This window comes from Apostichopus japonicus, chromosome 3, assembly GCF_037975245.1.
Source record: "Apostichopus japonicus isolate 1M-3 chromosome 3, ASM3797524v1, whole genome shotgun sequence".
Classification (NCBI taxonomy): domain Eukaryota; kingdom Metazoa; phylum Echinodermata; class Holothuroidea; order Aspidochirotida; family Stichopodidae; genus Apostichopus; species Apostichopus japonicus.
In genome coordinates, this window is record NC_092563.1 from 4,195,793 (window position 1) to 4,208,174 (window position 12,382).

Genomic DNA, 12,382 nt, shown 5'->3' on the forward strand with positions numbered 1-12,382 from the left:
TAAAACCAATTTTTAGTGCACACCAATGCATGGGTGAATCAAATATTGATAATTTTCACCTTTACCGACTTTTATAAAACATGATTAACAGGAACTCTGCCTTAGCAAATTAAAAGGTATTCATTGGCACCTGACCTTAGGAACAGAGACAAAAAAGGCCTTACAGCCTGCTCTTAATAAACATAGGGATATTATGGAACTGGTTATTTTTAATTTTTATTGCAAGTTGGCAAAACAATCCTATTTTATATATATCTAGGATTACCATATTTCTTTGGTTGAAAAAGTAGGACAACACGTCCTGTGGGGAGGGGTGAAGGGAGATGGGGTGACCCTTCCTCATATCACAAACTAGTTACATACTTCGTACAACTTTATAGCCCATATTAAAAAGTTTTTCCCGCCAAGCTTGTGGAGCTAATATGATGCCATCTCTCATCAAAAAGATTATATCATGCTTCCAAAATGGTCACTTTTTAATGTGACAAAGGCATCAAAACTCAGGGAAAACTTAGATTGTGTTCAGAACAAAACATGTTTGTTGCCAAATCAGGACATTCCTGATAAATCCTGCAAATTTTCCCCTTTTTCTTGCCCATGCATATTTAAGGCTGCTTTGTGAAATAAGTGCCTTACAAAATACAAAATAATATTAGCAAAAACCAGAGTAAACAAACAGTGGTAAAGTAGTATAAAAGGAGTTGTTTTGTGCACAGAATGGAAAATGTAATTTCTATATTCTACTAAAACTGGCTAAATAATCAGCTATATGAAATCAGCTATATAAAACCAGCAACGTGAAACTGATTATATAAAAAAGACATGACAGCACTATTACATTAATTTTGGCTCTTTCAATGCTGCAGTTTGAACTATCACAATAACAAAGTGTTGATGTTATTGCGCTTCAGGTCAAATTTCTCAAATGAGATATTCCATTGGCACGGAATCTGACAATCACATGGAGGACAAATATATTCCCCACTGCCACTTAAAAACCCAATTTCAAATTCTTTATAACGACATATTCGGTCATTCGAAGGAATTCAGATTTTTCTTGTCTTTGTTTCTTCATTTCTATTTCAGTTCACTTCTCCTTCAAGCGTGTTACATTTCAAATGCTTGAAAACAACACTCACTCTCCTGTTGCCAGATGCATTGTTGACTTTCAAAAGAAAGTCAACAACTTTGCAAAATGAAACATGCTATCATTAGTATTTCACCAAATGGTGGAAAAACTTAACATCATTTTTCTTCACAATCCATTTCCTGGCCAGAGTTTTGTCCCTTTACATAGATCCAAACCCAACGGTTGCAGTCAGAGAGGAACACTCTGTTGCAAGCAACAAGAAGATTGCCATCATAAATTCATCACCATGACAACTTGTATGGATCTCTTCATGTGTTGCTCTCCCTGGACTTTAATGCTTTGTACTTCTGTGTCTCTTCAGGGAAGACATTGCTTAATTCGTTAATCAGAGCGGATTTGAATTTCTGTTGAGGAGAGACAGATAGTGAGTTTAGTGCTCTAATATATTCATGTATGTTAGCCTATACTGCCAAGCCAACTAAATTGAGGATGACACACACACAAACAAGTTTTCTATCCTTGCTTATGTCATGTTAGAGGAGTAGTAAGTAAGGGTATGTACTGAGTATATACACCCACCCTAGGTAGTAGGTACCACAGCTCAAAGAATTAGGTTTACAAAAGACTGCACTAAACAATAACTTGTGATTTAACTATTTCCAGTTGTAAGAAAATAGAAAAGCAATCTTAGCTATTAGGCGTGTCCTGACCCACCAGGGACGACTACACCAAAGATCTTCTGTCAAAGGACAAGTGGAATAACAATTGTTATTCCTTTTTTGCGAAACACAATTAACATGGACTCAATCTGCTGGTACTTTTCTTTTTTGGGGGTGGGGAATGATATGTAGAAATTATTTGTGAAGAAATATCTCAGATTAAATCAAAACAATTAACATCTTGACCATAACATATTTTTTGCTGGCTAAAAGTATTCCTGTATCTCACTTAAACATCATAAAGCTTGATGTACCTTCTACATCCCCGAATATGATATGAGTCTCAACATTTATTGATTTTGAATACAAATATTGGACTTATGATATCCAGCTCAAATTTGATAACAAGTTTAAGCTTTACCTTAAATGCTTCAATCTTGCCCTTGACATGTTCGTTCTTGATCACGGCTCTCTCCATGCAGTCCTTTGTGTACAGCTGAGGATTACGGCCCTGATCAACATATCTGCAAAATATGGAATTTCAAATATTCAGATAGTCCCAAAAGCATTGAAGTATATATATACTTTCCTCCCAACTTTCTAATTGCAAACACACACATACATACAGAAACAAGCTGGAAATAACTGACAAGAGCCAGATAGGTCATTCTCACTTCCACAGTGCATGAAATGTTGTTGCTATTCAGTTTAGGCAAGAGAAATTTCAATTACAGTCCCATGAGAACTTGGGGATTGTAGCTAGCATGTGTCTCTGAGTATCAAAATAATTTGATAGATTGTCCCTACAGCTCATTTTACAGTTAAAATTTTCATAGTTATCTTTGTGTTCATACCACAGTCAATCCAAACTAAAATTAATACCAAAAAGTCTGATAGAAACATGAACAAGTACTCCACCTTGGCATGTTTTGGTTTAAATTATTATCAGACAGATAGCTTGAATGCTTGTCTGAAGAAGATTTATAGGGAGACATAAGGTTCATAGTAGATGGTGGCTTACTAGTCTCCACAAAGATATAATATATGATATTATAAACTTAATAAAACATGACTTCATCAATCACTCATCAATAGTTAGGTTAATGTTAACTAATCGCATATAAGATTAAGTGTACTTACTGAGATATTAATTCAAGGGGCACTTGTGCATCCTGCAAGCAACTCTTACATTTCTCCAGTTCCTGAAGCCCGGCCACGAGGGAATGTCTACAACAAATTGGCAAAAGCAACATGATCATCAATTTGTGTCTGTTTCATTGAAAATCAGAACCAATGATACCAATATAGGATCTGGTTAACCAGCCCAACTGTTACTACATAATGTGAAGTGGTGAAATGATTGACTATTCAAACAGACACATATTTCGATATGGGTACATACCGGATAACAGAAGATACCAATACAAGAAAATCTCACAAGGATATACTAGAATTGTCAACTGAAAAGTAACCAATGATTTATAATGAAAAACAAGCTACATCACTGTGTCAATAATGATATGTGAAGAAGTCAATGTTTTACATAACGAATATCAAAATTCCTTCTATCCAGTTGTACTCATTATTAATAACTGATAGCTTATAGAAAGACTATCTAAAAATGTAATGCTTAGCTTAGTGACCCATCAAAATTCAAACAGAAATCATGAAATTGGACGTAAGAGTTTTTAAAAAGGAAAAGAAAATATAGGTACATTAAGTTTGTGGGGAAAATAAAATGATCTAAATTTAATTAAACAGTTCATAATAAGAGGCCACCAAATCATTGAAATTAAACTAAAACTAAAGAGATCCCTTATGCTCATGAGGTATATTAGTTTTCAAACATGATTGCTCCCCCTCCCCCCCCCCTCCCTACTACATGTAGCATGGTGACTTCGAAGTTCGGACACTTAAGACTTAAAACACCCCAAAACTAAATCTTCTGGTATAAATCATTTGAAAATATACTTCATAAGGTGGGAGAATTTTGTTATAGTACGATACACGGCCAAACTTTCTTTCCTGCAAACTGTTTTCACGTTGTTTTCCAAGAAGATTCTTCGTGATTGTGGAACTGGTATTTCTTTGCTAGAGTATTGCGAAGTTCGGACACGCAACCCACAGTGTGGCGCTGGTGATAAAATTGGTGGCGCAGTTGCTCTTTCAGTAATTATAACAGACTTCATAGATCTTCGTCATTTTATTGACAAATATGTAAGTAATTTCTTGCACGCGGGTCATTTTGGAGAGAAAATAACTGTAGCTTCCTACTTTTTGGTGAAATTTGACTCTTCCTGTAGATTTTCATGGTGAAATCGTGTATTTCTTAGGGTGTCCGAACCTCGCAGTATGCGGAACTTCGCAATACTGACTATACTACTTTTTCATGTAGGAACACAAAATAGCTTTATTACATGGAACTGAGGACCAATCTATGACTTACAGTTTTTGATTCAATGTCAGTTGTCCTTGTTGCGGAAAGTCACTGACGATAATACCAAGCTGACGTGTATTCTCCACAAATCTCTCCAGGCTCTCAACCAATGGCTCAAATCTGTCTGACGACATGACTGGTCATCTAGGTAAATGAAGTGAGCGGGAAATTAATGCAGAATGTCATATATAAACATTAGCAAACATACCGTAAATGCATAGGCCGATACGAATATCTGCTGTCAGGTTAGGGCTAGACTACTCGTTAGACTTGCAATGCTTAGTATAGTACAGGCGGCCAAGGACTAGGCTACATGTAAAGTTAGGCTATTTAGGCTGTAGTAGATAACGTTGATTGTATGCTGTATAACCTATAGGATAGTTGAAATTAGCTGGCAAATCTATGTAATGACTTAACGTCGTTTTCAACGAAGATAACAAATATTTTGTATCATATACCTATTCACACGAGAATTTAACATTCAACCCAAAGCCTTGTGTTTCTCCGAGAAATACCCAGCACTGCATGCGGAACACCTTACGTTTTCCCTTCCAATCTAGTAGAAAAAGACTACTGAAGGTAAGGCGCGCCGAATTGGAAATGTTGTCTTTTGAACAGAAAGTCGACCAACTGGTATCACTAAAGGTCAGTGACTGGTATACGTATAATTATACGAGCCTCGTTCGACTGACATTCTATCTCTATGTGATTTGTCTGCATGCCAGAACGATAAAAAAAGATAAAAAATATGTGAAGAAAGATAAGAAAACACATGTTAATTTCATCTTTGTTTCTCTAAATGTTCATTATTACATACTGACCAAAAACTGATCAGTAGTGAGGGTTTCATTTTTTACCTGACACAAGATTGGCGTGTTTTCATAACAACTCTTTACTCCAATTTGGAATTTTCAAAACCTCAAACATTCACAACACCTGAAAAACTTACAAACAAAAAGAAAGAAAAAGGTTTTACAACACGCTGCTAACAAAACTCGACACCATACGCGGTGTTTCTTCAGTTGTATATTGTGTACAGTTCTACTTCAAAGGGACTTATAATCCCTCACCACGACTTTGATATAGCGAAAAGCTGTCAGTGCCACGAGCCAAGGATTAGACTACGCATGCGTGTTTATTGTGCCGCGGCTTTTCAAGCCTTTCAACTTTAATCAGCTAAGTCGGTCGGTCAATTATAAAGGGCCCTGTCCCTCTTTAATGACAGCACCGGCCAATGTTTAAAATGTATAATTTATACCTCATTATATAAGATTACAGCAGCTTTTGTGTGCGGTTATACTTGCCGCTTTACACAACTTTTACCAAAAGTATCGTTGAAGTAAGAGTGCGATTAATCAAAATGAAGACACTCTCCAAATGTTTTTAACAAACGCAATGATTTTCTTCAATGTTTAGTTCATCGCCCGGACAAATTATGTTGCATATTCAGTGTTACAAAACGTATCGAATGTTTCGGCCATTTCTTTCTTTTCGGAACTGTTTGAAGCACCGAAGTGCATTGTTATGTCATGTTACTTAGTATCACGCAGTATTCTCTATGCACCTTGAATCCTCCACCCACGCCACCCCACCCCACCCCCGAAGACAAATGTCTTTCTTTAAGTATCCGCAAACCAAACGTTAGCAAATATGGTAGTATTTCTTTGCTCATGATCTCAATCACAATACAGAGTTAACAAACACATTAAAATACGCAGGTACATAAGCACCAGGATCACCGTGGATACCGGGAATTTCCCCCACCCCAATCTTTAACCAAATCTACGATACAAGGTACAATTTCTATCAAAGTATCCAGAATGGCCCAGTGATCAAATATCTATTTTTACTCTTATAGATCTCTCAAATTAATTTCCGTTCAACAACCCACACATCTCTGCTTTTCATTCCCGCGGTATCACTCTCACTTGCCACCACAGACCCCCCTTCTCCCCCTCCCTTCCCCACATATACACTAGATCAGTACAGTGCGCTTCATCATTTCTACTTTAAAGGTCATCGGATAACCCTCACCAGGGGCGTTACTGGACCGCCGTTTTCTAGAGGAGGATGCTTTCCTACGGGAAGGGGTGGATGCGGCGGGCTAAAAAAAACCGCTTTGCTTACCATTCTTTCGGGGGATGATAGATACGTGTGGGGGATACTCCCCCCCCCCCCCAACAAATACACACACCCGTTGCTTCGCCACTGACGATAACTATACGCTTAGTCAAGTTATTGGTCACGTCAAGAAGCATTTTACGGCACCGCAAGGATAACATTCTTTTAAGCAATTTTAGCATGCTAATAACGACGGATATATTGAGTGATATTTCCGCTTTAATCACTTTCCCTATTGCATATAGGTCTATCCATCTTGTTATGGAACATATATAATTCAACATATACTTTATACCAATAAAATACATAATGATTGTACATCTTATTATTGAGAGAGATCATATTTCTCAACATCAGGTCATTCGCCTGCCCCCACCTCACCCAACCCCCGCTTCCCCGTATTCAATCCGTTATGAACTACTCATTAAAAAATTTCGTATATACATTTCTATAAATAGGCTATTAATATTTATGAAAGACAATAAGGATTGATACTAAACTTATCAAAGAATATCTTCATAAGTTGAAAAAAGGAATACAGCAAACACATAAATAAATGCTGACTTAAGGTAGCACACGCCCATTAAAAGCCCCATGGATTAACACACTAAATCACAAAAGTTATGCGGTCTCTAAGTCTAGATAAAAGTTCTCACTAGCTAAACGCTACCCATCCCTGGATAGTTGACGAGTTGGCCTTTCATGTAACTATCAATTTCCGTACCATGACCGAGCAGATTTTTTGCTATCAGAGCCAGGAGTTTTTGCTATTTGTAAACAAACCTCTTCACTCAGTAGTTAACAATTTAGTACGCTGCTCCTGGGAGGCCTAAAGGGGTTTAAATTTGCCACAATTGACCCAATTTTTGCATCACATGTACTTCATTCATGCTCTTCAACATGCTAGCCCCCAAAAAACAGATCCTTATTGAACAGGTCAAAAAAGATGTTCTCCTGTTGCTTTTTGTCAGTTTTCCTGAAGGAGAACAATCCGGCATATTGATATAGACTCTAATAGGAGTATGCCACCTTAAAGGTTGACCCTCTAACTTTAGAACGCCGATGGTTTTATAAGATTTAATCTTCTGTATTTGTCTTTGACATGAAGACCAAATAATGAGAGAACTTGTTCTTTTCAGAACACTATAACAGGAGCTCTCATATGTCTTCGATAGTGTCGGATCAGCTGATAAGATTTGGTAAATGTTTTCATATAGGCCTATGTCATTATTCAATATAGCAATACACAGGAAGTTATACGTGTGATATACTTTGATTTCCCACCTGATTCGAAGTAAAGGTTTCATTCAGGCCAAGCATTGATAGAGGGATTACCTTTGACCATCATTGCGGCTTGTTTCAGAAGGCACGACGGTAACCGCTTTGATGACCATAAGTTACATAAAAAGAAATCACAAGTTATGGGATTAAAGGATTATAATATAAACATCGATGACAAGGTGCTAATATCTCGGCACAATGCTCTAATAACCGAGCAAGTGTGAAACGGATTAACGGCGGTCATTATAACCATTTTAGGGCCGTGCCTATAGAATTAGGGAACACATAAAACCAAACGTTTACATTGAACCCATCTACACTTCACCTTCAGCCTCAAGCAATACCGTTCCTTTAAATTTTGACCGTGAAATTTCCTGAAAGCTAACGCAATGGTTAAAATTTCTCACGAAATGACCAACGTTGTTGAAGAGGGGGGCTTTCTGACCCCACCAACGTCACCTGTTGAAGATAGATCCTTTCCAGAATTTGCTGCTTCTACGGGACAAACTGGTAAGCTATACGGTACTTTGTTAAATGTTCTTTATTTTATATTAGATATTAATCATATTTTTAAAATAGTATCATATAGAGCCTAGGCCATTCGAAACACATACATGGGTAACATCTTTTTTTATTAGTCTTATCGCATATGTATTTGTGCTTTAAAGTCGCTTCACCCTCAATTCCCCTGACCAGAAATGGTACTTCTCGCTGCCACAAGTATTCTATGTTTTAAACTCGCTTCGAGAGAACAAGGAGTATCTGAAAATCATGTAGAGTAGATCCTCTTCTTTAACATATAATTTTGCGCTCTAAAATCTCTTCAAAGGCGACTTAGAACGTTCTACAACAGCTGCAGCTTATGAGGACCCTTACAGTGTACAGTTTAAACTTAAAAATCAGCCTGCCGCTTTCGACATTTTTCGAAACGTTGCTCCGCTAGTCTTGAAAACGCTTAACATCCCTCTTGGAAAACGGTGAATGTACGACACTTGTTATATGTAATATTTAAATTTTGAATTTCATGTGAAAAAATACAAGTTTCTTAAAGTAAAATTTGGTTCACCGACGAAGCGTGTGTGTTGGGAAGGGTGGTAGGATGTATTCCCTAGACCCCTACATTTTCTCGTGGTGTACACTTAAAACAGGTGCCTTTTTGCACTTCCAAATATTCTCTCCCCTACCTCATCTTCAATGGTTTGCTCCTTCCCGACATCCAAATTTAGACTTTTTTTTCTTCTCACAAGCGTATTAAATTAATAATAACGATATATGTCTTGTCTTAAATATCATGTATCAGTAATTCAGATAAATACGATAATGGTCATCTAGAGTTCAACTTTACTATATATCCCGCCATGAAGTGTTTACCAAGCTGTGTGTTCTAAATATAAGGGTTAAAATGGTGCCTTTGGTTTTGAGGTGTCAATATAATATGATTTTTATAGTAAAAATTCGCCATGTGTTTTTTCGTTGGAAGGATACATACTTTTGGTCTTCAGTAAGGGGAATACTGTTCGTTCAGGTCTAAGTTACGGAACGCCAAGTTTGAGCTCGTTTGTGAACTCTCATTGAAGTGGCAACGAAGAAATATAACACTTAATCGATTCACATCGATCCACAATTGATCGAATATGATTACCCATTTGTCAACATTTTGACAACATGGATATTCATTTGATAATTTTCATTTCTTTTTTTTTTTAGATTCTAGTCAAAATATCGATGAAGTTATCCGTACGCCACAATCGTCGCCCTCGAGTAGTTCTGAAGCAGAACGTGAAAGCGAGAACTCTGGACAACTAAGTCGGGGAAGATCTGTACAAAGTAGAGATGCTAGACGACGTCGTAGGATAAGCAATCGTGTACGTCATTTCCTGTCTCTGAGTCCTGCTGAAACAGCTGACTTAACCGCGGTTACCGGTTTACCATCGCCAGTTGTCCGTGTAAGTAGAGTGGCATAGTTTAAATAATATTCTGTGACAACTCACTTTGTCATTTTGTGACAACTAGTTTTCTACAGTATACCCATTTCTGATGGCTCTGTGAACAGGCAGTTCCAATGTATATGCTTGATCCTGTTTTGATTTTTTACAAGTTAAACAGTATTGTACACTGTCGCGATTTCTTGTCCCACTGTAAAAGCAGCTTAACCTTCCGATTAAAACTTTTAATGCTCTTTGAAGGTGGTATGTTACCACCCGTTTGACGCCGACCTGGAAAAAATACCACATAAGTATAGTAATCGTTGTTGTAAATTGATAAATAAACCTGGCGTTGTGAAGCTTATTGTTATTGCATTTCACAATCGTTCCGTACACACAAAGGACCTCTTTAGGTCATTCTCAAGTTTATGTTCCCTTTCTCTCCATTCCCTCAATGCTTCGGTCTTTACCCTTTAATAATCCAGGGAGTGTTTTGTTTCATAATATATAGTGGCAGGTGATTTCATCACGACAGATGTTCTTCTTATCATTTTGCTATACTAACTGTGTATGTCTAAGATAACATAAATAAAAAATGGGGGGGGGGCAGTTATTGAACAAACTGTTTAGGAATATGTTTTGAAGTAAATCACGGTTGACCAGAACATTACTGTTGATGGTCGTTGTGTGATATTATTGCCGTTTTATTACCATGCAAATGTTCACGATTGTCTTCCTTCTGTTTCTGACCTACAGATGTTGTTTGCCGAGAGCAGATTAAGGCAGATCCAGCGAAGGCTTGCCCGCCAGTCTTCCGTAGTCACCGGGTCCGTGATGACGTCGAACCTTCGTAGTCGTAAGAATAACAACAAATCTGCCAGGACGAAGTGAGTTGCGAAGCCAAACGAGAAAGATAAGACAAAATGACGTCATCCACGCAGGATGGAGAAGAGCCCATGCGCGTTGCCAGGGATCGTTGAGACGAGTTGAAATCGAACATAATTATTTTTGCCATCATGCTTGCTTGTACATACAATAAATTGGTTGTAAATATTCCTAAATCAGATAAATAAATGTTGTAGATAATGAAGTTGCAGTCTTCTTGATATTTTTTGTCATGTTTGTTTTTAACTGTAAACATGAATGTTATGGTGTGTGGGGCGGGAAGGGGACGGGTGTGATTGTTGTAGTTGGGTGGACAAAGGGGAGAGAGGTGTGTATAGTGAACAATTTGGGAAGTTTTTATCCGTCGATCCTTACAAGTGATGATACGTGCAGTGACGTGTTCGTTAGCAATCGTTTATGGTGACCAATGGGAAATATTTATGACATAGTCAAACAATACATGCGGTCATAATAGTCGAAAATCTACGCAATAGCACATTGAAAGTCCCAGTCAAGGTGGACCGCGAAACCAGTCTGAACATACTTCAGTCGGAAGAGTTTGTTACAAGTGGAATTTTTCTCCAAATGGAAGATTTCTTTAGTTGGTAATTATATACCACCCCACTCCCCCTATCAAAATGTCGCGGTATATAATTCCTCCATTTTAGATAAGTCACCAAGAATGAGCCTGGGCACGGAAACTAACTGCTTGTTCCAATCCCAGTACCCTGGTAATATTAAACATCATGCTCCATTGGTGGAAGACCTTCTGTAACTGGATACAGTGGTGTCGCCAATGTTTTTGATAATCCCAGCCATTCTTGATGAAGAGTGAATTTATGAAAAGCATCACGAAGAAGTAGAAGACATTAATATCTTAAACTAGATCAAAATTAATCCTCTTTTACCCAATATTTTGCTGTCATGTTTATGTAAACCCATAGCTCTATTACTGAAACTGAATTTCCCTCAAAGTAATGATGTTTATGTATACTAAAAATCCTAATAATAGGAAACATTCCTCATCGTTTCGTCTGTTTACCCAAGTATTGCTGAGTTTATGGAAGATATCTCCCTACCTTACTCTCTCCACGCTATTTTGAGTTGGTCTATGGATATAAATTACTTCCTTGTCCAACAAACTCAGCACACAGACAAAACCAATTGCAATAGCGCCACAGTTAAAGTCAGTCATGTAGTTGGTCCATTTTCTAATCCACAAAGCATTTGTAAAACATCAGCTGCGTTTCACGAAAACACGACTATTGGCGAGTTCAGGGAGTAATATTTTGGAGTCTGAGATGGGTGAGAAAACTAAATATTGTTTAACGTATAACATTTATTAAGTCTTCTATTTATTTATAAGCGTTGTTGTTTGTCATTTCTGCTTGTTAGAATTTGTAGTTATTGTGTTATTGGGAGGATGTAGAGGAACGAACACGCCTTCTGTGTGGGCCTATTTTATGTATACATACCACAGTTACACTGTAGGTTCGCAGCAGCTCCGGTAAATTCGCTGTGCAAGCTCAATGAGTAGCATCAAAGCAACTACTGTATGGCCTACATTATGTCTGTATGAGTAACAATTACTAAACCGTCTAGCCTATATATGCAAGGGTTAGGCCTAATAATATGATGATATGCCGTAATCATGAAATATGCGCCAAAATATGACATTCACGAAAGTTAAAAAAGTGGTGTAAAAGTGCATTCAGACAATCACATCATTATAATCTTTTCTACAGTAAGTAACGTATACGTTTAAGTAGGCTAAACCTTTTGAGTAATGTTACTTGTTACTGTTAGGCTATGCAGTACCATAGCCTATCATAATATTAACATGAATGAAGAAGCATGCTGTAACCTAACAGTTGTTGTAAGATCAGAATAGTTTTAACACTACATTATAAACTTGCAGTCAAAAGAAAGATTGCAATTAATTTGTAGTAGTTGAAATTGACAAAGCCTGACTACAACTTACACA

At 37.4% G+C, this 12,382-nt stretch overlaps 2 protein-coding genes across 2 annotated transcripts; one reads left to right on the plus strand and one right to left on the minus strand.

The window, feature by feature from the left end:
• Positions 1-52: 52 nt before the first annotated feature.
• LOC139960744 (mediator of RNA polymerase II transcription subunit 10-like) lies at positions 53-4,803 on the minus strand. The gene is made up of 5 exons (XM_071959321.1): positions 4,645-4,803; positions 4,196-4,330; positions 2,890-2,976; positions 2,171-2,273; positions 53-1,494 (listed from the first exon to the last, which is right to left on the minus strand). The coding sequence occupies exons 2-5, from the start codon at positions 4,318-4,320 to the stop codon at positions 1,399-1,401; spliced, it is 411 nt and encodes a 136-aa protein (XP_071815422.1). The 5' UTR covers positions 4,321-4,330; positions 4,645-4,803; the 3' UTR covers positions 53-1,398.
• A 3,121-nt stretch (positions 4,804-7,924) lies between these two features.
• Positions 7,925-10,573, plus strand: LOC139958551 (uncharacterized). Its single transcript, XM_071955687.1, has 3 exons — positions 7,925-8,098; positions 9,296-9,534; positions 10,270-10,573. Exons 1-3 carry the CDS (start codon positions 7,978-7,980, stop codon positions 10,402-10,404), a joined length of 495 nt encoding a protein of 164 aa, XP_071811788.1. The 5' UTR covers positions 7,925-7,977; the 3' UTR covers positions 10,405-10,573.
• Positions 10,574-12,382: the final 1,809 nt, after the last annotated feature.